The sequence below is a fragment of the Symphalangus syndactylus genome, chromosome 14, assembly GCF_028878055.3.
Source record: "Symphalangus syndactylus isolate Jambi chromosome 14, NHGRI_mSymSyn1-v2.1_pri, whole genome shotgun sequence".
In the NCBI taxonomy this organism is placed as follows: domain Eukaryota; kingdom Metazoa; phylum Chordata; class Mammalia; order Primates; family Hylobatidae; genus Symphalangus; species Symphalangus syndactylus.
In genome coordinates, this window is record NC_072436.2 from 66,831,072 (window position 1) to 66,856,471 (window position 25,400).

At 54.6% G+C, this 25,400-nt stretch overlaps 2 protein-coding genes across 3 annotated transcripts in view; one reads left to right on the forward strand and one right to left on the reverse strand.

Annotated features, from left to right (window-relative positions):
• Positions 1-3,124: 3,124 nt before the first annotated feature.
• The window catches only part of ALDH3A1 (aldehyde dehydrogenase 3 family member A1), a 72,222-nt gene continuing 49,946 nt past the window's right edge, over positions 3,125-25,400 (reverse strand). The window contains exons 4-14 of one of the 2 annotated variants that reach the window (XM_063617842.1): positions 20,180-20,265; positions 10,118-10,284; positions 8,383-8,614; positions 7,695-7,780; positions 7,152-7,360; positions 6,240-6,357; positions 5,482-5,623; positions 4,655-4,821; positions 4,142-4,241; positions 3,464-3,594; positions 3,125-3,376 (exon numbers count right to left, since the gene is read on the reverse strand). In XM_063617842.1, the coding sequence (XP_063473912.1) occupies positions 3,362-3,376; positions 3,464-3,594; positions 4,142-4,241; positions 4,655-4,821; positions 5,482-5,623; positions 6,240-6,357; positions 7,152-7,360; positions 7,695-7,780; positions 8,383-8,614; positions 10,118-10,279 (1,362 nt within the window). In that variant the 5' untranslated portion in view covers positions 10,280-10,284; positions 20,180-20,265 and the 3' untranslated portion in view covers positions 3,125-3,361. Of the gene's footprint in view, positions 3,377-3,463; positions 3,595-4,141; positions 4,242-4,654; positions 4,822-5,481; positions 5,624-6,239; positions 6,358-7,151; positions 7,361-7,694; positions 7,781-8,382; positions 8,615-10,117; positions 10,285-13,329; positions 13,435-20,179; positions 20,266-25,400 lie in introns of those variants that run through there. The other variant, XM_055243316.2, reaches the window with a different exon arrangement.
• On the forward strand, positions 20,274-21,489 carry LOC129462867 (TBC1 domain family member 25-like). The gene has a single exon (XM_055243317.2). It carries the CDS (start codon positions 20,464-20,466, stop codon positions 21,316-21,318), a length of 855 nt encoding a protein of 284 aa, XP_055099292.1. The 5' UTR covers positions 20,274-20,463; the 3' UTR covers positions 21,319-21,489.

Sequence of the window (25,400 nt, forward strand, 5' to 3'; positions counted from 1 at the left end):
AGATATGCCCACTGGAAATTAGGCTTCTTCCCTCTCACAGGAACTAGAAGATGGGGGTGCATTTCAAAGAGATGACACCCCAGCCCTTGAGAAAGACATCTGGCTCGTAAAGCTGACAAGAGTCTTATTTATTATAGCTTCTGAAAAGACTTACACACATTTCAAAGAGACAGAATTTACAATGACATGTTTTCCAAAGCAGGTGCTCTAAGACAAGGGAGGGGAGAGAAATCTCATTTTCAACAGAGAGAATTAAGTCTCTTTTTTCTATTTTTTTGGGACAGAGTCTTGTTCTGTTGCCCAGGCTGGAGTGCAGTGGTGTCAAAACAGCTCACTGCAGCCTCAAACTCCTGGGCTTAAGCGATCCTTTCCACCCAGCCTCCAAAGTAGCTGGGACCACAGGCACGTACCACCATGACCACCTAATTTTCTTATATTTATAAAATATAAGATGGCATCTCGCTCTGTTGCCCAGGCTGGTCTTGAACTCCTAGATTCAAGTGATCCTCCTGCCTTGGCCTCCCAAAGCACTGAGATTAGAGGCATGTGCCACTGTGCCTGGCATGCCTCTTATTTTTGCATTTCAACTTTGCCCTAACGGAGATTTTTGTATTGGGAATATCATCTGAGTGCACAGTGAAGAATAAACCACAGGGAAGCAAGAGTAGAGGAAAGAAGGCCACTTAGGAAGCATTTGCTGGTGCTCAGGCCAGGGACGTGAGGGTGAAAATGCAGAGTTGGACATGTTTTTGTGATAGTTGAAGGTGCTCCCCTGGGGGCTTGCGGAAATCTTGAACTTGAAGGAAAGCTGGGAGTAAAGGCTGACTCCTGGGTTTTGGCCTCAGCCACTCTGCAGGGTGACATGCATTGGGAAATAATGGCTTAGGCCAGGCCCGGTGGCTCACACCTGTAATCCCAACACTTTGAGAGGCCGAGGCGGGCAGATTACAAAGTCAGGAGTTTGAGTCCAGCCTGGCCAATATGGCGAAACCCTGTCTCTACTAAAAATATAAAAATTAGCTGCGTGTGGTGGCGTGCTCCTGTAGTCCCAGCTACTCGGGAGGCTGAGGCAGAAGAATCGCTTGAGCCCGGGAGGCAGAGGTTGCAGTGAGCCGAGATCGTGCCACTGCACTCCAGCCTGGGCAACAGAGAGAGACTCTGCCTCAAAACAAACAAACAACAACAACAACAACAACAAAAACAACAACAAAAAATGAGTGGCTTAGAGGGGAAAATCGAGTTCTCCTTTGGGCACGGAAGTGTTAATTTCCTGTTGAGACTCCAAGTTTACAGGTCAAGTCAGTTGTTGGGTATATGAGTCAGGAGCTCAAGGTCAGGAGGGCTGGAGACTAACTTGGGAACACAAGCTGGTGAGGGAAGAGAACTAGAGCACGTGGGGTCCAGGAATCCGGAGAACAGAGTGTTCGAGGGAGATTGGGGTCAGACGGAAGGAGGTGGCAGGGCAGTGGAGATGCCCAAGGTGGCTGTGAGACCCTGCGGATCTGCCCGCATGAGATTGTGCCTGCCTGGTCAAGAGCCACCAGGGGTTCCCTGTAGGACAGAGGTGAGGGAGGGTCACCTGGGCAAGCAGAAGTGAGTGGGGGCAGGAAGCGCTGTTTGAGAACAACCATTCAGATGAGTCTTGCTGGGAGGAAGCGTAGAGACAGGAGGCAGCTGCTGCAGGGGGAGCCAGTTAGGAGAAAATATTATTTTGTTTTGTTCTTGGTTTTGGTTTTTAAAATTTTTTTAGAAACAGGGTCTCACTCTGGCGCCTAGGCTGGAGTGCAGTGGCACCATCACAGCTCACTACAGCCTCGAACTCCTGTGCTCAAGTGATCCTCCTGCCTCAGCTTCTCTAGTCGCTGAGACTACAAGCACACACCATCGCACCCAGCTAATTTTTTATTTTTAGTAGAGACAGGGTCTCTATTGCCTAGGCTGGTATTGAACTCCTGGGCTCAAGGGATCCTCCCACCTTGACCTCCCAAAGTACTGGGATTATAGGCATGGGCCACCACTCCCAGCCAAGATTTAGTTTGGCTCAATTCTCTGGGTATACAGTAAGTCACAGGTGCACGCAGGAAACATCCAAAGAAAACAAAACAAAACAAAAGTTTCCTCTCTGCTCCTGCTCCCACCCCCTCACTGGAGGGAAGGAAGCACAGGTAACATTTAACGGCTTTTCTGGTTGCATTTGGAGCCTGGGGGACTTGGAATAAGGTGTAAGATGCTAGAGAATAGCAATGGTCCAGGACAGAAGGGGGGACTGAAGACGCACGAGAGAGAGGAAGGTCAGGAGTGGGAAGGGGGTAATGGCGGCGGGGCACGGGCCAGGTGGAGGGTGGGCTTTTGTTGGGAGTAGGCAAGGCGAGGGTCCCAGGCGGGGCCAGGCACACCTGTTGGTGGCGGCACAAAACTCTATGTTTTCACAGGGAAATCTCAGCAAAAGCCGGGAGGGCTTTGCTGCATGATACCAGGAGAGTCTGTGTAGAGGACCCTGAAGGACAGGCCCAGCCTCAGCAAGTCTCCCCCAGCAGCCTCCCCTTACCTGCCAGGCCCAGGCTGGGAGGCTTCCTGGCTCTGAGTCTAACCAGCCCCCAGAACACCCAGCTTCAGACTCCCCTAGCCAGACCCTGTCCTGGCTCCTCAGGCCTCTGGGGTGGGACTCTGGGCCAGCTGCTGCCCAACGCCATGCAGTTGAGGCACCGTGGGTGCTGGTGCTGCCTGGCCTCGGGTCCTTTGCCCCCACGAGCAGCACTATGACATAACTAAGGCGTTTTGTGTTGACTACTGCATCGTCTCACAAAGTGGCCCCTGCCCAAGATAGTGAAGCTAGTCTGGGAAGAGCGAGCATCAGCTCCCCGTATCTGAGCCACTGTGCTGACAAGGCCCAGCCTCCTCAGGCTCTCCTTGGCTGGACACACCAGAGGTGGAGTTGACCTCCCCAAGTCTAAAAGGAAGACAAGTGTCACCCTGACACCGTGCATGGCCTCCTGGCACCAGGCCCCACCAGCTGATGAGGGGCCTTTGCTGGTGCATCAGTGACCACACTGCGTGGGGCAGTGGGATCAGGCAGGACAGGTCGGTGGGTGCAGGACTGCAAAAGAAGTGCCATATGCCTGCATTTGCTGAGTTAGAAAATTGTATTCGTCTCTTTATTGGTCTAGAAAGGGGTGGGGACTTGGAATGGTGAGGCCTGGGCCCATGTGGGAGTGGGATGTGCACAGGTCAGCAGGTCAGCAGAGGAGCGGGGCCGGGCTGGGGCTGCAGGAGCGATTCTCCCAGGGCCAGGAGAGCCAGCGAGGGTGGTCCACACTCCGATGGGACACAGTATGAACAGGCCAGGTGGAGCAACCCCTCCTCAGTGCCGGGTCATCTGTGAAAGGGACACGGAGTGAGCAGTGATCCCCAGGCCCTGGTCCCGCACAGCCCGGTCTCCCCCACAGCCCCTTCCCCCTCTCACCTTGGCCGGGCTCGGGGGGTATCTGACTTTCAGGGCTTCATCATTCATCAGAGGCCTCACCAGGCAGGAGCGGCGGTGAGAGAAGGTCTCAAAGCTCTTCTTGCCGTGGTAGGACCCCATGCCGCTGTTCCCTGCAGAGGAGAAGTCAGCACAGGGCTCAGCATCCTGCCCCCAGGACGCCCCAGGTTTCCCTCTCCACCTTGTTGGGTGTATCCCAGAACCACAGGGACAGGGAGGCAGAGCCCCAGCCACCATCACCCATCCTTCCCTCAAATCCTGTGGCCCTCAGCACCCAGCTCCAGGTTGTGGCCCTTTTCTGGGCCTCCTGAGGGTGGCCAATGTCTAGGGTGTCCCCAGGGCATCCACACTGTGGGAGTGCCCAGCAAGGGTCTAATCCCAGCTCTGCCACTAAATGGCTGTGTGACCTCTAGCCTGGGTCACCTTTCTCAGGCCTCCATGAAACAGGCCGGTGCACCAGGTGACCTCTAGGAACCTCTAGGCTCCCAGGTTAAGTGTGTCTGACGGCACGCAGAGGCCAAGGTCCAAATGGAGGAGGTTAATGGGAGGCTGCGGCCCAGGCTGCAGGAGGTGGTCCCTCCTGAATTTGCTGGGTGAGTGTGCCCAGCCCTGGGGGCCCAGAGGGAGGCAGGGAGGCAGCAAGCTAAGCCCCAGACTCACCCACGCCCCCGAAGGGCAGAGAGTGCAAGGTGATGTGGACGATGACATCGTTGGCTGCCACCCCACCACTGGATGTCTCTGCAATCATCTTCTTAATCACCTGCACCAAGACCCAGCCACTGACCTCAGTCTCCTGCCCACAGGATGCCCCAGCCCCCCACCCCCCCCCTGCCTGGGTACAGCCTGGAGTCACAAAGACAAGAGCAGGTGGAGGCAGAGCCTTAGCCTCCGTCTCCTGCTCTTTCTGCAGATCGCGTGGCCCTCAGCACCACATGAGCAAAGAGTGACAGCAGCCGCCCCCACGCCTGTATGCAGGGCCCTGGGCAAGGATCGCTCATTCAGTGCCCTCAGGTGATGCTGCTGTCCTGATCTTATAGATGAGGTGAAAAGACCTCAGAAAGATCCAGTGACTTGCCCAAGGTCACACAGCCAGAGAACAGTGAAGCTGCAGTTTGAACCCAGGTCTGTGGGCCCCAGGACCCTGGAGGAGGGCACCGCAGGCCCACCACCCACCTTGTCGTTGCTGGAGAACACGTAGAGGGCCAGGGGCTTCTCACGCTGGTTGATGAACTGGATGGCCTCCTCCAGGCTGCGCACGCACACGATGGGCAGCACAGGCCCGAAGATCTCCTCCTGCATCACTGGGGACTGGGGGTCCACGTCCGTGAGGATGGTGGGGGCTGAGGCAGGAAACGAGCCAGAGTTGGACGGTGCAGAGACCCCCATGCAGATGGAAAGTGCAAGCACCTAGACCCCTGCTCCAACCCTTTTTCAGGCAAAGCTGCCCAGGCTTGGAAAAGGGCAGGGACGAGGCCCCAGAGAGGTGCCCCAGGCACCTGCATCCTGGATGCCATCTGAGCAGATCACTGGGGACAACTATAGGTTAACCTGTATGGAAGGACCCGAGATCTGTCTCCAGGAGCAGGCACTGCACCCGCCAGCCACCTGATGCCCTGCTAGAATTCTCTTGTCTCCTTGACAAACTCGGGGCCAAGAGGTCCCATCTGGCGACCCACAACCTGGGCACTGGGGGCCCCTCACGGCTTGGCACACCTGGGGCTCCTGTGGCTTCTGCTGTCCCTGTTCCTGCTGCTGCAGAGGGGCAGGGAGATGAGGCCCCTCTTTCTGGGCCTTTGTTGGGAGAGGGGATTCTGAGGCTGGAGCAGGGGCTGTCCTCAGCCCCTGCCTGTTAGAGTCTACCCCAGGCTCCCTGGTGAAAGCAATTTATACCCATCCTGAGGTCATGTCTGCTTTTCAAGTATCTGTGCCCACTTGCTGTGAACTTGCTGGGGACCCCTACAGCCTGGGCAGATGGGCTGTGCTCTTCAGGGGTCACGTACCTATGTAGCGAGTGGCCGCATCCCCGGTGCCCCCATAAGCCACCTTCTGGCCCTCAATCAGGCCCATCACCCTCTGGAAGTGCCGGGCACTAATGATTCTTCCATAGTCCCAGGATTTCTTGGCATCTTCCCCGTAGAACTCCTACGGAGAAGAGGTAAGGGCTTCGGGTAAGAATGCAGAGCCTCGTCCTGCCCAAAGGCTGCACAGGCACAGGCCAGCAGTGTCTGTCTCTGGGTGGTGGGATTCTGGGTGGAGCTTTTTTCTTCTTCTTTATGCTTTTAAATCTTTTCCAAATAATCTATAGTGAGTGTGCATTACCTTTTTTTCCTCTTAGAGACAGGGTCTTGTTCTGTTGCCCAGGCTCGAGTGCAGTGGTGCAATCATGGCTCACTGCAGCCTCAAAATCCTGGGCCCAAGCAATCCTCCAGCCTCACCGTAGCCTTCTAAGTAGCTGAGACAACAGTCATGCACCACCATGCCACCATGCTTGGCTAATTTAAAAACATATTTTGTAAAGATGGGATCTTGCTATGTTACCCAGGCTGGTCTCAAACTTCTGGCCTCAAGTGATCCTCCAGCCTCTACCTCCCAAAGTGCTGGGATTACAGGTGTGAGCCACCATGCCTAGCTTGCATTATGTTTATATTAGAAGAAAATAAACCCAGTGTTTCCAAATCTGTAGAAGTCGGTTAAGGGGCCAGGCCCACCTTGTGCCTTACAGCCTCTCATCCCACCCCGCCAAGGGGCCAACACTCACTTTCAGTGACTTCTTGAGCTTCTCCACAATTTGGTTCTGGATCGAGGGGTCACAGAGGATGTAGTCAGGGGCCACGCAGGTCTGGCCACTGTTCATGAATTTCCCCCAGGCGATGCGTCTGTGAAAATCCCAGACGGGACTAAATCCAAAAGGTTCCCCAGGAGCTGCATCTCATTTTGCAGACCCTTGAGCTCTCTGGTCAGCAGAAGCCATCAGCTGTGACCTTGCCACCAGTGAGTCCTCCCAAGTGGTCTGCTCACTTCTAGACACTGGATCGAGCAGACCCAATGTTCCTGATCATGTTCACTGGCGACTGGTTGGGAATTTCTAGAGGACGTCTGTTGAGGGCAACCTCCGTGCTCCCTGATCACGCCCTTGCCCTGCACAGTCAGGTGTCACTGCTACTTGGGCCCCCCTACATCTCTGGGGGCCACAGATGTGGGATATGGAGGTGGTCAGAGCCCTGGCTAGGGTCGGGAGGTGCAGATACGGGTTCTGCTCCAGACCCCGAGCGGCGGTGGCCCTTCTGCCCTCCGGGCCTGCTCTCCAGAACTCAGATTGCCCTGCCCCATCAGAGGGCTGGACCCAGTACAGTTCCTTGTGTCCTGAACGTCCCACAGTTGCTTTTTCTGCAGCCTCTGCTTGGAGTACCACTTCCCCAGTGATGTGCACTCAGCGAACAGAGCTCAGCCTAGACCTCTCCCCCTCCAGGAAGCCTTCTGGGACTCCTCATACGTCTTCTGTGCATACGGTCCCCACCCCTACCCCCATGTAAGTTTCTGCAAGGACCACTGCTCTGTAAGGCAGGGGGTGTCTGTGTTACTCGGAGTGGACCCACAGCATGAGGTGCAGTCACACGTGCTTGGAAGGCAGAGTAAGGACTGCTGCAGCCAGCAGGCCCGTGCCTCTCACCGGCAGGCCACGTCCAGGTCACAGTTCTTGTCCACGTAGCAGGGACTCTTCCCTCCCAGCTCCAGCGTGACAGGGGTCAGGTGCTTGGCAGCAGCCGTCATGATGATCTTCCCCACCCCCGTGCTGCCCGTGTACAGGATATGGTCGAACCTCTCCTTGAGCAGCTCCGTGGTCTCAGGGACACCCCCATTGATTACTGGGTACAGATCCTTCCATGCAAGGAGAGAGGGGAGGCTCAGCAAAGACCAAGCCCCTCCTCGCTCTTGCAAGCATGGGTGAGTTGCAGTGGCCGAGACCAGCAGCCCCGAAGCCCAGCACCCCACCTTGGGAGAGGGTGGTGGCAGTAACTGGCAGTAGACCGCCTTTCCTGGCCCAGGGGCTCTGTTCACCCTAATGAGAGAGGGCAGCTGCTAAGAACAATCCTCAGCCCCATCAGTAGCTTGGCCCCTTGCTGCAAGAATTCACTATTTCTCACCCGCTAAAGACCTGGCCCTAGCTCAGTTATGAGGCCATGGAGTTACAAGGCCCTGGAGGGCACCTCACCTTGTCCAGGTACTGGGGGATGATGGTAGCCAGCAGGCTCGCCATGTTTTCACTCAGCTCCGAGGGCTTGAGGACCACCGCGTTCCCTGCAGAGCACACCGAGCCAGGCCTATGCCCAGGGTACCTCACCCAGAGGCTCTGCCCTCCCAAGGACCACACCCGAAGCCTCCCCTCCATCGTGTGTCCTCGGGAAAGTGGATGGAAGAGTTGTTAGCAAAAAAGCACACGTCATGGGGCACACCCAGGAGCACGCACGGGCACATGACAGAGGGACACGCATGGGCACACGCTGGCCAGAGCTGCACCATCTGGCCCTCTGAGTTGCTGAGATGTTGGAGGAAAAGCAGAAAGGGGAGAGAGGCTCTGGGGGCCTGGTTGGTAGAACAGCGCTGGCCCATTCTAGGAAGGAAGCCCTGATGCATATTAAGTGACAGAAGCTCCAGCCCCCCAACAGGGGTGGGGGAAGGCAGGCCCTCTCTCTATCATTGGGTGTGGACACCTGAGCCTGACTGGACCTCAGGCACCAAGAGGCCTGGCTAAATAGCTTGGTCCCCACAGCCTCCTGTGACAGACCCAGCAAACCCTTATCTGACCCCAGGACTCTTAACACAGGCCTGAGCCCATCCTGGCTCGGCTCCGCGCTGGGGGACGGTGCTCCCCCAGCTTCCCTTCCCACAGGGCCATGCACCTGCAGCGATGGCGCCCACCATGGGCTGGATGGTGAGGTTGAAGGGGTAGTTCCAGGTGCCAATGACGAGGACCACGCCCAGTGGCTCCGAGTGGATGTAGAGCTCATCCTGCTGAGTCTGGGGCGTCTTCTCCACAGGCTCGTCCGCGGCCCACTCGGGAAGCTTCTGGATCATGTACTCGATCTCCTCTAGGACGTACACCACCTCCTCATAGTAGGCGTTCCATTCGTTCTGTAGTGACAGAGCCCGAGTGAGCTTCCAGGGCCAGGGCCTGCCTTCAGCTGGGGCGAGTGGGGAGCCCCACTGCTCAGCTGCCAGGGTGATGGGGGTCGCTCACCCAGCTCAGAGTGGGGGCAGCCGCAGAAGGCCCCCGGGGGAAGCAGAGCCAGGATTAGCCGTTGGACCTGTGGGTCTGAGAGGACACCTTTCTGCCAGAGGGGGGCCCAGGCAGGTTTGGGGCCCCAGGGGAGAGAGCCGGTGAAGGGATCAGGCATGGGCAACGGGATGGATCCAGGTAGGGGGAATAGAGCCGGGCAGGAGACAGTAGATCCAGGCAGTGGGAATGGATCCGGGGAGGGAGGCATGGATCCGGGGAAGAGGGATAGATTCGGGCACTGGGAGCTGGATCCGGGCAGGGTGGAGGGAGCCAGGCCCTTTAGTTGTCTGGAGGGGGATGCAGGACCAAGGGCTGCTGGGCGCTCAGGGCCTCCTGTGGGGAGCAGGGGTGAGAAGAGGAGATGCAGATGGCGGAAACGCGTCTCTTTTATAAACTTGGGCTGTGAAGAGCAACACAGAAGCTGTAAAGTCAACGGAATGGGTTTCCTTGTTGTTTCTGGTTTAAGATGAGAAGTCCTGAGCGATTTCTTGAAAAGTGCAGCAGCAGGCCCGGTGCTATGGCTCATGCCTGTAATCTCAGCACTTTGAGAGGCCGAGAACTCCTCCTGAGGAACTCCTGAGGGCAGGAGTTCAAGACCAGCCTGTCCAACATGGCGAAACCCCGTTTCTACTAAAAATACAAAATTAGCCGGGCATGGTGGTACACGCCTGTTGTCCCACCTACTGGGGAGGCTGAGGCAGGAGAATTGCCTGAACCCGGGAGGCGGAGGTTGCAGTGAGCCGAGATCGCGCCGTTACACTCCAGCATGGGCGACAGAGCGGGACTCCGTCTCAAATAAATAAATAAGTAAAATAAAATAAAAATAAAAGTGCAGGAGCAAAGAGGGTAGTCGGTGGGAGGATGGGCTCCGGAGCGCCGGACCCCAGGCAGGATGTGGGGACAGCAGGGGTCTGCGAATGCAGAGGTGTCTGGTCTTGCTCAGGGGGAGGGACGGAACAGCCCCTGTGAGGACTGGGAGGGAGGGAAGAGCCCCCGCCATGCCCTCCGGGGTGCCAAGCTGCTCTGGTTCCTGGTGTGGAGAACCAGGTGGTCCTGCGTGGGGCTGAGGAATGAGGAGGACCAGAAGTTCAGGGTGTCGGGGCAGCAGGAGAGTTGAAATGGGGGACGCTGCGGGCGGGACGTGGAGGCCGGGCCAGGAGGAAAAGGCCAGAGGGCGGAAGAGGCGGCAGGGGGGCGCGAGGCGCGGCGGAGGGGAGGGCGGTGCGCCCAGTCTCCGCGACCGAGGGGCCAGGTAGCCCCAAGTCCTTCCTGAACCTCTCCGGGCCGCACTCTCCCCAGCCCCCCGCCCCATCGCTTGGCTCCGACACTAGCAGAGGGCAGCTGCCCACCCCGAGCACCTTGTGTAGGTCTGCGGCCAGCGCGCCCACCAGCTCCTGCTCCTGCTCCTGGATCAGGCGCCTCAGCGCCTCCAGCTGCTGGATCCGGAACTGCAGCGGGCGGGTCCTGCCCGAGCTGAAGGCGGCGCGGGCGCGCTTCACGGCCTCGCTGATCTTGCTCATGGCGCCTGGGGACAGAGAGCACCTGCAGCTGGCTGAGGGGCACGAGAGCGCCCCGCCTCCCACCCCGCCTGAATTCTATAGGAAGGGACTTCCCTGGGCTCGGCCTTGGGGAAAATGGCATTCCCGCTGGAAGGTCCACTTTCTGCCTCGCCTCCTACCCCGCCCCTCACTCAGACGCCTGGGCCCCGGCTGCCTTGCTAGCCCCTGAGAAGGTGACACCCGCCGCAACACGCGTCCTAAGCCGAACTGCTGCTGGGGGCTCTTGGCAGCGTGCTCGCGGCAGGGCCTTTCCCGGCCTTTTCCGCTCCCTTACTTGCTTGCAAAGCTGATGGCACAATCCCAGACCAACACCCCCAGAGCTCTGCACACGCAGTCAGCCACTCTCCAGATCAGATTGGAGGGGCGCAGTCCGCGATTCCACACCCAAGTCAATAAAGAAAAACCCAGCACCACCCTCCTGGCTAAGCCATTGTTCTAGAAAGCGCTGGTTTCTTGGCAGAGCTGAACCAGGCTTGGTGTGTAAACCCACGCGTGCCACACCTGGGAGACGCACGCCCATGCCCGCCAAGGATTCACAGAGCTTCAGATTTCCACAAAGAGGTGTGGAGGCGATTCCTGCTACCAATACACGAAACTATAGTGGCAAATTGGGATGGCCCTGCTGGGGGCAATTTGGCAATATGTGGCAAAATTTTTCAAACATATTTCTCTGTGACAAAAAGGTCCTACAGCCTTTCCTAAACATTCACGAATAAGAAAGTCATCACTGTTTTCTATAACAGGGAAGTATTGGAAACATCCCAAAGGTCCGAAAGAGGAGACAGTTTAAATGACTCCTGTCACACCCACGTAAGGGTTTACTGTGCAGTATTTAGGGATATAGGTCAAGCAGGCTATTCAGCATGTTTGTAGGGGCTCTCTCTGCACCAGGGGTGTCTCAGGCACTGGGGATAAGAAAGAAAACAGGTTACAGGCCGGGCGTGGTGGCTCATGCCTGTAATCCTAGCAAACACTTTGGGAGGCTGAGGTGGGCTGGTCACCTGAGGTCAGAAGTTCAAAACCAGCCTGGTCAACATGGTGAAACCCTGTCTCTACTAAAAACACAAAAATTATCTGGGAGTGGTGGCAGGCGCCTGTAGTCCCAGCTACTTGGGAGGCTGAGGCAGGAGAATTGCTTGCACCAAGCTGGGAGGAGGAGGTTGCAGTGGGCCGAGACTGGGCCATTGCACTCCAGCACTTTGACAGGAGAATGGAGCCATAATCACAGAGTTCTCCTATTAGATTAGTGGTAGGAGGTAAGGCAAGGTTAGTGAGATGTGCTAGAAGTCAAGAGGCTATCAGTGGAAGCGGTATTTGAAGGCCTCGGGTAAGTAATATAATTACTTTTAGCGAGACTCCATCTAAAAAAAAAAAGAAAGAAAGAAAAACAGAAAACAGGTTGCAGAACAACAGATGTACCAGGCGTGTGTGTGTGCGTGTGTGTGTGTGTGTATGTGCGTGTGTGCGTGCGTGTGTGTGTGTGCGTGCGTGCTCTAACACGCAAGAAAGGACTAGAACGGTAGCCCCCGACATGATGGGACAACTGATGGGGGTGGAATTATTGATGATCTGTTTTCCTCTTATGCAATGTTTGACTTTTTGCAATGAGCTTGTATTTTTTAAATTTTGGTATGTTTTAAGATAGGCAATACATGCTCATGAAACAAAATGTAAAATATAGCAAAGGGGCACAGAAAAAAGTCCGCCTCCCTCCTCCCTGCTCCAACTGTCAGGTGCTGCCCCATAGAGGGGCCACTGTTACCAGTTCCTTACTCCCCTTCCCGAGATACTCAGCCCACTTGCAGACCCGGCATAACTTTTAACATCAGCAGAAATAGGGTATTTCCATTAGAAAAAAAAAACCCTATATATCATATGTAGTATATAATTATATTGTATATAGATATATGGTCCTGCCTACATTCCAGCGAGTGGCTTCTGATCCTTCCTCTGCCTCCCCTCCCCATAGGCTGACCCCTAGCCCCGGGTTTTCTGCACAGGGAGGAGGGACCTGCTGGCACTGAGGGTGCTCTAAGCCTGGCCCTTCCATGGCCCCTCCTTATGATCTGATAGGAGGCTGGGAAAGCCCCCTCACTGGGACCTCCTCAGTCCCGTGGGCCAGGCCCCTCCTGCTGACCACAACCCAGGAGAGAAGGTCCTGCTTCTCTCCCGAGCCTTGTACGGTCAAACCAGGGCAGCAGCCTTAGGCACTGGCCACCAAGGCAGGCAGCCCAGGTGGGAAGAGCCTGGTGAGCGTGGGACAGGACTGGCCTTGCACCCCAGCATCGCCACTTGGAACTGTGGTCTCTGGGCTGGACGGCCTTCCCTGAGAGACAGGTTAACAAAGGTGCCACTTCACAGAGATGAGTGGACACCATCACGTCACAGCTGCACCCGAATGGGAGCTGCTGCAGCATGCACTGGGGGCCTCCCCAGACCCCGTCGCCTCACACCCCACATTCCTGCACCCCGCTCCTCTCACCTGTGCTAGTGTTGACTTTGCCCCCCAGTGACACCCCCTCCCCTCCTCATTGACTTCCATCCTCACAAAAGCCCTGTAGTGATGCCCACGAAGAAGGAACAGTTATGAGTGCATCTTACAGATGAGGAAAGGGAGACTGAGAAATGCTCAATGCTGTGTCTGGTCTCACAGTTAGCAGGTGGCACATCAGGGTTTGAACCCACGTCCATCTCTGTCAGCAGCTCATGCCTTTAGCACTCAGCTCTGCTGTCTTCCCTCCAGTCATGGAGTCTGACAGCCCATCAAGGCCTCTCACTCCACGGCCACCTTGGTGTCCCTGCTCTGCGGATCCCTGGGACCTCTGCCTCCTGGTTTGGGGGATGGCAGAGATGCCAGAGGTCCAGAAGGATGCTCCAAAGATGATGGTCCCAGAGGCAGGGACCAGCCCCCTGGGAGATGATGTAGGACTCTTGACACTTAGGGCCCCTGCTCTGAATGCAGACTCCACCTAGACAAGAGAAAAAATAAGGAATGCAGGGAAGAGGATTACCTTTGACACCGCCTCTCCTGGTAACTGGGGCTTCTGGAACAGCAAGAGCCAAAGGGGACGTATTTAAGGACCCTCCTTCCCGCCCATTGAGCCCTTGGAGTTCCTGCCCAGGAAGTTTTCGTGACAAGAAAAAAAAATATTCAAATGTGGGGTGTGGTGTCTTCTGGACCTCTGCTCCCTGCAGCCCAGGTTTTGGGGATTAGGTCCCAGGCTGTCTGCTTTTGTTCGCTTCTGAAATGCGAGAATGTTTCTGAAGGCTTGGGCAGGGCATATCTCCAGTCTTCAAAAGAGCCTGTGTTTGCCCTGGGCGTGGGGGCTGCTGATTGATTCAGCCTGGCGTGGAGCTCTTCTAGCTTTCCAGACTTGCCGCTGCCAGATGGCGGTTCTCTGAGTTCTCTGGTTACGTAAGATCGGCAGGGGTCAGCCAGGAGCCACAGTGAGAGCATGCAGCTCCCCCGAAACGCACCCCCAGCCACGGGTGCCCCGGGCCCTTCACATCCCCTAGTGTGCACAGGGCCCCATTGAGTCAGAGATCCTAACCCTGGGGAGCCACAGGCTGGGGACTTTTGATGGGGGTCTCCAATCCATAAATCTGCTCTCTCGTTAAATAGCTGAGAAGAGGGCCAAGGGTCTGTGTGGTCACCGAAAACCAGAGACGCTTGGGAAGGAAGGAGTCTGGAAAAGCCCTTCCCACGCTGTCTGATCAATGTTCACTGGGCTCCTGCTCTACACCACGTTGTGGGGAGGAGGCAGGTGTGGAACAGACTCTCGGCCCCTCTCACCAGGCGCTTCCTGCCACCCTCACCCGCCTGCAGGCAGGCTGCTTACCAGCATGGGGTCCCTGCTTCCCATTTCATTTGAGGAAAACACAAGGTCCTGGTCGTGGCCTACGAGTCCTGAGGATGTGCTCTGGCCCTCCTGCTTCTCTCCACCTGGAGCCCCCTTCCCCTACATCCACCCACACGGCTACGCTCCAATGCGCTGTGGAAAATAGCACAACGCTGTCCTCTTCCTCCATTATTTTTTCTCTGGAGCATTTATATCTTGTTTGCTACCTGTCCCTTAACTCCTGACAGCTAGAATTTGATTTGTTCACTGCTGTAATCTCCATACTGCATTTATAGTAGATGCTCAATAAATATTTATTGACTGACAGAATAAACAGGAAATTTCAAAATAATGTGAACACTGTAGTAACCAGATAGGCAGAGGATGCTAGAGGGACTGGGGTGAGAGTCCGTGGGAGGGAACACCATCTGAGCTGAGTGAGAAGCATTTGGGCAAGGAACAGCCAGGGGGTGGAAGAGCAGAAGCAAAGGCACAGAGGCTGGGAACATTATGTCATGAAAAGGTGCGATGTGTCCACTGTTGCCAGCAGGAGGTGTGGAGGTGAATGACGCTCCTGGGGCAGGGGCTCACGGAGGCCTGTGGGCCAGGCCGGCTGTGGGGGTGCAGGGCGCTGAGGAGATTATCAGACAGACAAATGTCTGCTATTTTTTGTTTTAGAGAACCCCCTGGACAGGGCACAGTGTGAGAAAGGTCTAGCCCAAAGGCTGCAGTTTCCAGCAATGCAGGCAAGAAATGACGAGACCCCCAAATAAGACTAACAGAATGGGAAACATTCCAGAAACAGCAGAAAGAAGCATCTGCAGGACCTCGCACCTGTGCAGGGGCTGGACTGGGTGGTAGGTGCAAAGTGGGGTGCCTCCTGAGAGGAGGAAGACCGGGCCTGTGCCAGCCTCTCCCCTTTTCTGGTGGCAACAGCTGATTATCTTTTCAGGCAACCCCTTCCTATTTGGTGAGATGGTCAACCAGGTGCCTGCTCCAGGCCAGCCATGGGTTGGGGTGGGCTCCCCACGAGGCCTCCCCGACTCTCCTGGGACTTTGGATCTTGAGTAGAGGGCAGAATGCAAGGCCGAAGGCAATTCAGAGCTGACTCATCGTGGCAGCAGCCCTCCCCTGGGAGAACCAGGGAAGCAACTAGCAAAAGCCAGCAACGCAGCAGTGAGTACACGAAGTGACCAGAACAGTGCCTGGCGGGCCGAAGGCATCCTGGAAAGATTAGGTGGCATGGGTGTCATCAAAAGTGGCAGCAGTAGTGGTGGAAGCGTCAGAGCAAGGAGCCTAGAAGCAGTTCAAATCTATGAAGAACAAAATCCTTGTTTGCGTGTTTGGGTTTTGGTTATAGTTTCAGTAGTGGCAAAAGTGTGGGAGTGTGGCTTGTGATAGAAACTTGCAGATATTGCTTTTCAGATTTTCTTTTTTTCTTTTTTTTTTTGTTGAGACAGGGTGTTGCTCTGTTGCCCAGGCTGGAGTGCATATGTGCCATCACGGCTCACTGCAGCTTTGAATTCCAGTGCTCAAGCGATCCTCCCACCTTGTGACTACAGGAACACACCACCATGCCTGGCTAATTTTTAAATTTTTTGTAGAGATGGGTCTCATTATGTTGCCCAAGCTGGTCTCAAACTCCTGGGCTCAATTCATCTTCCTGCCTCAGCCTCCCAAAGTGCTGGGATTGCAAGCATGAGTTAATCTTTGCAAGTCCTAATACTCCATCCCCAATGCCTCATCCTCACCTGGACTGTCACTCTCTCTCTCTCTCCCAGGCCACTGTTCTTGCCCTCTGCCTACTCTCCTTGAGTCAGGCTCAGTTGCCTTCTCCAAGTGGCTGCCAGAGAGACGTGCGGAGGATGAGGACCTGAGCATGTCTCTCCCCGGATTCACATCCTTGGGTGGCGCCCCCTTGCTGTCGAGAATCTTCCTCCCACCGCCTGTGAGCCCCTGCCTGGCCTGGCTCCTGGCTGCCTCGCCGGCCTCACTTAGCACCACTCCCCACCATTCTCACTGCACTCCAGTCTGCTGGCATTCCTTGACTGAACCAGGCAATTTCCTACCACAGGGCCTTTGCACATGCTGTTCTTGCTCCCTGGGACACTTTCTCTTCCGCTCTGCACCAGACTAACTTTTACCCATGTTCAGATCTCAGCTTCCCTGACCTCTCCCACCCCTCAAATAAAACCTTCCTTACTTCCAGGAACCTGTCACAACCTGCAATCATATCTTTGTTTGTGTGACTATGTGTTGATTGTTTTTCTTCTCTCCTTGTCCCCCCCATGGACTGGAATGTCCACAAAGGCAGAGATCTCAACTTTTGTTCAGCACCATATCCTGGCACAAGGGAGACCTCTGAAGATACGGAAGCAGCCCACTATACCAAACCATCCCTCCGATAGAAAGGCAATCATTTCGCAAGACGATTTTCAGCAAATTCACCCAAAGCTAGCAAAAAAAGTGTTGAATGAATGAATGAAAAGCAAGTTTGCTTAAATTTCAAGGAACGTTTAGATTAGAAATAGTTGTTGGAATGGGAAATCACTTTCTTTATACGAGTAGAAGGAGCCTGGGCAACATAGAGAGACCCATCTCTACAAAAAATAAAAAATTAGCCAGGCGGCCGGGCACGGTGGCTCACGCCTGTAATCCCAGCACTTTGGGAGGTTGAGGTGGGCAGATCACTTGAGCTCAGGAGTTGGAGACCAGCCTGGCCAACACGGTAAAACCCATCTCTACTAAAATACAAAAATCAGCTGGCTGTGGTGGTGCATGCCTGTAATCCCAGCTACTTGGGAGGCTGAGGCAGGAGAATCGCTTGAATCTGAGAGGCGGAGGTTGCAGTGAGCCAAGATCACACCACTGCACTCCAACTTGGATGAGGGCAGAGCAAGACTCCATCTCAAAAACAAACAAACAAAAATTAGCTGGGTGTGGTAGCATGTACCCAGCTACTTGAGAGGCTGAGGCAGGAGGATCGCTTGAGCCCAGGAGGTCGAGGCTTCAGTGAGCTGTAATCATGCCAGTGCACTCCAGCCTGGGGGACAGAGTGACCAGGTAGACCCTGTCTCAAAAAAAAAAAAAAAAAACAGAGAGTAGAAAGGAGAAAATTAGGCAGTGGGTCTCAGGGACCTCCCCATTGGTTAAAAGTGTTACGACTCAGGAAGACAAATGCTGCATGTTCTCCCTCATGTGTGGGAGCCAAACAAGTGGATCTCATGAACATAGAGAATAGATTGGTGGTTACCAGGGCTGGGAAGGGTGGCGAGGTGGGGGAATGAAGAGAGCTTGCTTAGTGCGTACAAACACATATTTAGATAGAAGGAATATGGCTTAGTGTTCAGCCAGGCACGGTGGCTCACACCTGTAATCCCAGCACTTTGGGAGGAAGAGGCGGGCAGATCACCTGAGGTCAGGAGTTGAAGACCAGCCTAGGTGACCAAGAAAGACCCTATCTCTACAAAAAATGTAAAAATCCGCTGGGCGTGGTGGCACGCACCTGTAGTCCCAGCTATTCGGGGAAGCTGAGGTGGGAGGATCGCTTGAGCCCAGGAGTTGAAGGCCACAGAGAGCTGTAATCCAGTCACCATGCCCAGCCAAGAGCAGTCAGTCAGCTACTGTCACAAAGCCCCTCTCTGGAGAGGCATGAAGTCAGCAGAACTGGCTGTGCCCAGGGCACTTTCCCCACTGTGTCCGCACCTTCTGGGGACTTGCAGGAAAGGACTTCTGGGGTTTCTTCATCTCTTTATCTGCCGCCAGTCATAGTGCCTTGGGTCAGAAAAGCTGCAGGTTTGCAGCCTGGGGAGGTGAGTGCGACCAGGGGGAGCCTCCCCTAAGATGCTGCAGAGGCCCCAGTCCTCACCCCATCTCCCTTGGACTTTCCTGCTCCCAGGAAGCTGTGGCTCCCAGGCTCAGGCCCTGGCTCCCAGGAAGCCTCTGCGGAGTCAGGACAAATGGCGTCTTAGCGGGGCAGAAGGCATGAGTGCTGGCTGGAGGGGAAGTGGGTACTAGGGCCATCCTGGCTAAGTCAGCCTCCCAGGCAGGATGGCAGCAAAGTGCAAGTCATGGTGAATTAGGCACAGGCAGCCTCACAGGAGGAATGCCCGGCCCTCCCAGCCCAGGCGGAACCTGCCTGAGTCACTGCCTGGCTGCAGCCCCAGCTGCAGAGCCTCTGCAGACCAGCCCACGCCCAGGCCATCCTGGAAGGGACACAGCGGGCATGCCAGGAGGACACGCCAGGGCACGCTTGGGTTGGTACTGCCAGTCTCTTGGGGCCTGGGAAGCCCCATCCTGGATCTTAACAGACATTGAATACACCCTCATCACACATGAAATATAATGTTTACTCAAAAAATGCAAAGAAAATTTAAGTTTTATTTCTTCACAATAATCACACAAATGTAATTTTACAAACATAATACACATTGTTTAGCTCAGACTTTTTCTTTTGTACGTACTTGGTTTGCCTCTTTCTCAATATGAGTGTCTCATCTGTAATCCACAATATTTTCCCTAAGTTTTTCTCAGTGCTTATTTAACATACACAAAAATGTACATGACACATTGGAAGCTGTCAGCATTTTAAAAGCAGAGCCTCATCATGCACCCTCTTCTGCATCTTCTGACCCCACTCCCTCCGGGGTGGCCGGGAGCTGGAGTCCACTCCTCCTCATGACCGTGTGAAAGCAGCGGTAAGCATGTAGAATGTGCGAGTAATCACAACGTTCCCTGTGGATGGGAGACCACTTTGCCTTCCACTTTGGATCAATGCTCCGTGGGCCGCTTTGCATGCCCTGGCATGTGTATTTCTGCGTGTTAGATCCCAGGGATGCTGGCTTTGTCAGTCTTCACAGGTGTTGCCGGTGGCTATCCACCAAGGTGGCCGTAAGGGGCTGTTGTAGTTCCAGCTGGCCTGGCAGTGTGTGGCACTCTGCCGTTTCCCTGCCACCTAGTGGCTGGTGCATTCCTCACTGTGCGATGGCCTTTGGCATTTGCCCATTTCTTGGAAGGGTTTGTGTTTTCCTTGTCAGTGTCTAGGAGCTCTTTGTATATCATAGCCATCTGTATCACTAGTATTTTCCTGAGTCTATCATTTATCCACGGACTTTATTTATGGTATATTTTGTTATATAAAAGTTTTTATAAAGCTAAATAGAACTCTCTTGTTTTAGTTTAGATTAGGAGGTCCCTCCTTGCCCCAGGATTAATTCCTAATTTTCTGTTAAGATTTTTATTGTTTTATTATTTCCTCTGAATCCATCAAGAGTTGATTTTACAAATGCAAATGGAAATGCACATTGATTTTCTTTTTCTTTCTTTCTTTTTTTTTTTTGAGACAGAGTCTCACTCTGTTGCCCAGGCTGGAGTGCAGTGGCGTGATCTTGGCTCACTGCAACTTCTGCCTCCCGGATTCAAGCAATTCTGTGCCTCAGCGTCCTGAGTAGCTGGGACTACAGGCACCTGCCACCACGCCCGGCCAATTTTTGTATTTTTAGTTGAGATGGGGTTTCACCATCTTGGCCAGGCCAATCTTGAACTCCTGACCTTGTGATCCACCTGCCTCGGCCTACCAAAGTGTTGGGATTACAGGCGTGAGCCACCACACCCAGCCCACACATTGTATTTTCTTGCAGATGCACAGCCTGTGTGCCAACACCGTTTAATGACAACTCCACCCCTTCCTGACCCTTCGCTGTGTGCCAGGTCTGAGCACTTCCATGTATGAACTCCTTTAGTCCTCACAAGTACCCAAGAGGCAGAAACTATCATTATTTCCATGATAGATGAGGAACTGAAGAACACAGAGGCTAAGTGATTTGCATAAGGTCACACAGTGAGTGATGGAGCCAGGTTTCACCCGAGAATCTGACCTGGCATCCTCTTGAGGAGACTCATATCCTGGGGAGTCCTTCCCCCCAGGTTTGCAAACATATGGCCAGAGTGTGGAATACAGTTTTCTCCAAATACTGTTCTCATTCCTAGTCTTGAACGTGTCTGCTGCCCCCATCCCCCTTACCAGGAAAACTGCAAATCACGATGTGCCCAGGTCTGTTTCATCAGTGCTTGCAGAGACCAGTCCATGCGTGGGGTCGCTCATCCATTCTAAAAGAAGTATGAATGGGATGTGTGTTGGTTTCCTAGCTCATTGATTTCTGTTTCTATCAATCCCTAGTTTCTTTCGGTGCTTAAACTATATAGGTCCTTTATTTTTGTTTTCCTATTATAACACAGAAGGAATGAAAGTGTTTGCTTCTCCTCTGAATTTGCTGCTGGAGCTCAAGCGAGAGTTCGCTTTCAAAGATGCCCTCTGCATGTGCGAGGTCACCTGAAGTTCGCTGTCCCCTGATCCTCCTGAACATGAGGGAGAACTGGTTGGATCCCCCAGCTAAGTGGCAGACACTGGTTTTGGTGGCCACAGGGGGCGGCCCATGTGACAGGCACATGCTAAGGCCTGCCAGTGGAGGAGGTAGTACCTTTGAAGATGCCATTGACCACCTGGCCACAGCCAGCCAGGGGCCTGGTAGCAGGGGGTGTCACCTGAGACAAGCCGTCCTGGATGGCCTCCAGCAACTCAGGGATAACATGGGCTTCAGGAGGGACCCTCTGGTCCAGCTGCCCCACCCAATTGCCCTTATTAGCTCCAAGTCCCTCTCCAAACCTTTGCCAAACTCCCCAGACCCACTGCTCTCCTCCTTTTCCCACCCTGATTCCCCATCTTCCTCATCTCCACCATCCACCCAGGAGGGGTCTGCCACTGCTAACATGGCTGTAAGCTCCCCCTTGGTGCGAGAGGTAGGCTCCCCGAAAGACCCTGGAAAGTCCCTGCCACCCACACCACCAATGGGACTGCCCCCACCCCAGGAGTCTGGCCGGGGGAACCCATTTGTGCTGTTCTTCTGCCTGGCCCTCCTGCTGGAGCACCGCAGCCACATCATGCGCAATGGGCTGGATGACAACGAGCTGGCCATGTGCTTTGACCGCCTCGTGGGAAAACGCCACCTGGGGCATGTCCTGTGCTGGGCTAAGGCTCCTTTGCTGATTACCTGCAGTCAGAGGTGTGGGACTTGGAGGAGGGGGCTGAGGCCACAGCTGCATCTTGATCAGGCTTTCTCCAGCCCACCATCAGCCCCACCAGATCTCCATTCTTTGCCATGAGGGCCAACACATGAGAACCCACATCCCTGCCTGCCAGCCCTAGACCTGCTGGAGCATGGAGCCCTTCCTCCCCAGGTCTAAGTATGCAGGGCCCTGCTCCAGCACTGCCCACCCACCACATAGAGCCCTTTCTCTACAGGTCCAAGTATGCAGGGCTCTGCTCCGGCACTGCCCCCCTCCCCCTCCCCATAGAGCCCTTTCTCTCCAGGTCCAAGTATGCAGGGCCCTGCTCCGGCACTGCCCCCCGGGAGCCACGGCCTCTTTACTCTGTTTCTGTTAACAACTATACACACATGATAAAAAAGAATCTCCACTTATTAAATCAAATGTATTGGTTATTCTTTTATATCATTCCTTTTTATTGATTGGCCTGAGAGCTGTGTATTGAAATCTCCCACTGTAACTGTATTTGGATCAAGCTCTCCTTACAATTCTAGTAACTTTGGCTTTGTGTATTTAACCATCATTTTGCTTAGTCCATCCGGGTCTGTGACTTTTTTCCTTTATAAGATTTGCTTTCCATCATCACGTGTTCTAAGCTGAAAGTCCGCCTGTCTGTGGCTCACACTGCTGGCGCGCCACATTTGTGTCTTATCTGTCCACACACGGACCGCCCCCAGCCCTTCTCGACCTTGCCGTTCTGCATGATTCCCATCAATCCTGCATAGCTAGGGCTTGTTTTCAGACAATATCCTGACAGCCTCTCTTTGTGTAATGGCTGAAATACTTGGGGTTATCCTCTCCCTCTCCCCCTGTGTGGAGCGGTTTCCTTCCTCTGGTTATTTCCTCTTGCCTCCAGTGCTGTTCCTTCCACCTCCCCTGGCTTGTCTGTGAGTTCTTCCTACCTTTCCACTGTGTCGATGGGTCCTCCCGTCGCCGCTCTGTAATCACAGGTGCATTTCTCTACCCACTGTTTCCCACTCTGGGCTGCCCTCCTTTGCCAGGACATGAGCTTCAGACTCACCTCTGCTCCACTGCCACCCCAGGCCTTGGCTGTAGCATTTGGGATGGGCACCCCTACCCCTCCCCAACTCTGTGCCCCAAGGTTTTTGCCCCCAACTTAAAACTAAAAGTACAGGAGTTTTACACCATTATTTGGCCCAAGTGAGGTATGAATACAAAATGACTTTTTTCCCAATTACTGCCTCCCACTGTCCCTTGTCCAACCTTTATTATCCATCCCTAAACACCCTGACAGCTCCCATCCCTTCCTGGCTGGTGTCCCATATCAAAACGCCAAGACCAGGAGAATTTATTAAGCGGACCCTAGTGAATGCACTTCTGCCCAGCCTGGGTTGGGCCTGTGGCCCCTAGAAAGGGGACAAGGCCTCACTACCCCGCCCACCCTGGGTCTCCCTTTCCCTCTGGAATATCGGCTGGTAGGAGAAAAATGGGCAAGAGCGAAGGGCTTCAGACTTAACTGGTGCTCCTGGGAGGTGCCGCTCTTCACAGCCCCTGCGTGCAGTGCTTACCCACCACTGGCTTCCTGGAGAGGGAGGGAGATTCCTGCTGCCCCCCATACCTTCAGCCAAGTACCTTCCATGGGGCCCCTCACCTCACCAGCGGATCCCTGGCCATGGCATCGGCAAGGTGGCCCACCCAGCAAGCCTCCTGGGGTGCAGCTGGCCCAGAGGGAGCAAATGCATCGTCCCCATGCAAGACGCATGTGCAGGCACCACGCTCAGCCCCTCTCTGCCCAGCGATCTCTGTCTCATTCTTTTTTCTTGCTCAACCAGCTCAAATGACACAGAGGGTGGCTCAGCTAGTCCTTTGTATGAGAAGGCATCCCAACGGGCAATGAAACGCCACCCCTTTACTTGCAGGTACCCCCATCTCCATCAGGGAGTCCCTTGGAGCCCCATGGTTGGCACAGAGTGGTGGGGAGCCCATCTGTATGTGAGGGAGGTTCCAGGGAAGGAAAGAAAAAGGTCCCGTTTCTCTCCTGTTAGGTTCATGATTCCTTCAACTCTCACCAGCTCTCCAATGTCTAGTTTTCTGTTTACATGGCAGAGATGCTGGAAGATATGGAAGGGCCGGCTCTGCTCCCTCATCCTTGGGAGAGGTCTCCACAGGGCAAAGGCCCAGAGCACACGAAGGACGTACAGAGCCCAAGATGATGGCATTTCAGGCCTTGGGACCCTTGGGGATGGGTGGAGAGTGGGTGAGTCTCCCAGTGCCTCCCAAACTGGAGCACGCTCCATTCCAGCTGTGTCCATCCACCCCATAATCACTGAGACAACCACAGAGCCCCCCAGACCCATTCAAAACCATCCACAAAATTCACACACAATGGAATATTATTCACCCTTAAAAAGGAAGGCAGGCCAGGCACCACGGCTCATGCCTGTCATCCCAGCGACCCAAGAGACTGAGGTGGAGGATCACTTAAGACCGGGAGCTCAAGACCAACCTGGGCAACATAGTGAGACACCCATCTCTACAAAAAGAAAATTAGCCAGGCATAGTGGCACATGCCACCAGGGTTGCTTGAGCCCGGGAGTTTGAGGCTGCAGTGAGCTATGATCGAACCACTGCACTCCAGTGGTGGGTAACAGAGCAAGACTCTGTCTCTAAAAAAAAAGTAAGGAGGCTGGGCATGGTGGCTCATGCCTGTAATCCCAGCACTTTGGGAGGCCAAGGTGGGCAGATCACTTGAGGTCAGGAGTTTGAGACCAGCCTGGCCAACATGGTGAAACCCCATCTCTACTAAAAATAAAAAATCAACCAGGCATGGTGGCAGGTGCCTGTAATCCCAGCTACTCGGGAGACTGAGGCAGGAGAATCACTTGATCCCGGGAGGCAGAGGTTGCAATGAGCCGAGATTGTGCCACTGCACTCCAGCCTGAATGACAGAGCAAGACTCCATCTCAAAAAAAAAAAAAAAAAAAAAGGAAGGAAATCCTGACATGTGCTACAACATGGACGAACCTTGAGTGAAATAAGCTGGTCACCAAAGGACAAATCCTGTATGATTCCACTTACGTGAGGTACTTGAGTAGTGAAATGTATAGAGACAGAAAATAGAATGGTTAGAATGATGGTTGTTGGGGGCTGAGGGGAGGGGAATGGGGAGTGAGTGTTGAATGGGGACAGAGTTTCAGTGTGGGGAAGATAAAAGAGTATAGGCCCGAGTGCCGTGGCTCACGCCTGTAATCCCAGCACTTTGGGAGGCTGAGGCAGGCGGATCACCTGAGGTCGGGAGTTCGAGACCAGTCTTGACGAATAAGCACAAACGCATTGCCTGACCAGGTCTGTTCATGGAGGCCTGAGAGAGTGCGATGGGTGGGGTGGAGCTGGGTCACCCTGAATGCAGGGCGGAGGTGCTTGGACTCTGTTTTGGGGGCAGTAGGGAGCACAGAGTAAACTTCAGGTGGACGTGTATTAGTTGGCCTCTCCTGCAAATGACAAGCACCAAGGGAAGACGCTGCTTCGGCCCTCTGGGAGGAGCCCTGGCTCCTGTGGTGATGCAGGTGTAGGAGTAAGCTCGGGGCCTGGGGCCTGCTGCATGAGGGTATGGTCTGTCTCCCTTCCTCTCCCTCTGCCCTTCCTGCCCTCTGCTTGTCTCTGCACGTCTGCCTCATTCCTCCTGCCTGCTGGAGGAGAAGCGGGAAGGAGACAGGGAGTGTCCATGGACTCCCATGCCTGTGCTCAGTGAGGCCCCACACTCACACGCACAGCCCTAGCCCCGAGGCCTGCTTGCCACCAAAAGCAAGCATCTCAACATGTGGCCTAATGCCTTCCTCCTGCACGAATCCGTGGGGCCTCACTCCCCACTCACCTGTCATTTTGAGATTTCCGTGCTCCCTGCTCCTTGGCTGCCCCGCCCCACACTCCAGCCCTCCTTCCTGCCACCCTCTTGTCCATCCATCCACCCAAACCCTGTCTCTGGGCCCTCTGGGAAGCACAGTCCTCCCCCTCCCTTCCTGAACCCGAAATCTGTTTGCCCAAAGGACCAGGGCGGCTTCCCTGCGGCCCTCCTTCCCACAGGTGCTGCCTTTCTCCAGGCCCCTCATGCCTCAGGACCCGGGGTGGAGAGGGCTCCTTCAACCCCTGTGGTGCATCCAGGCCTCAGGACAGTGCTT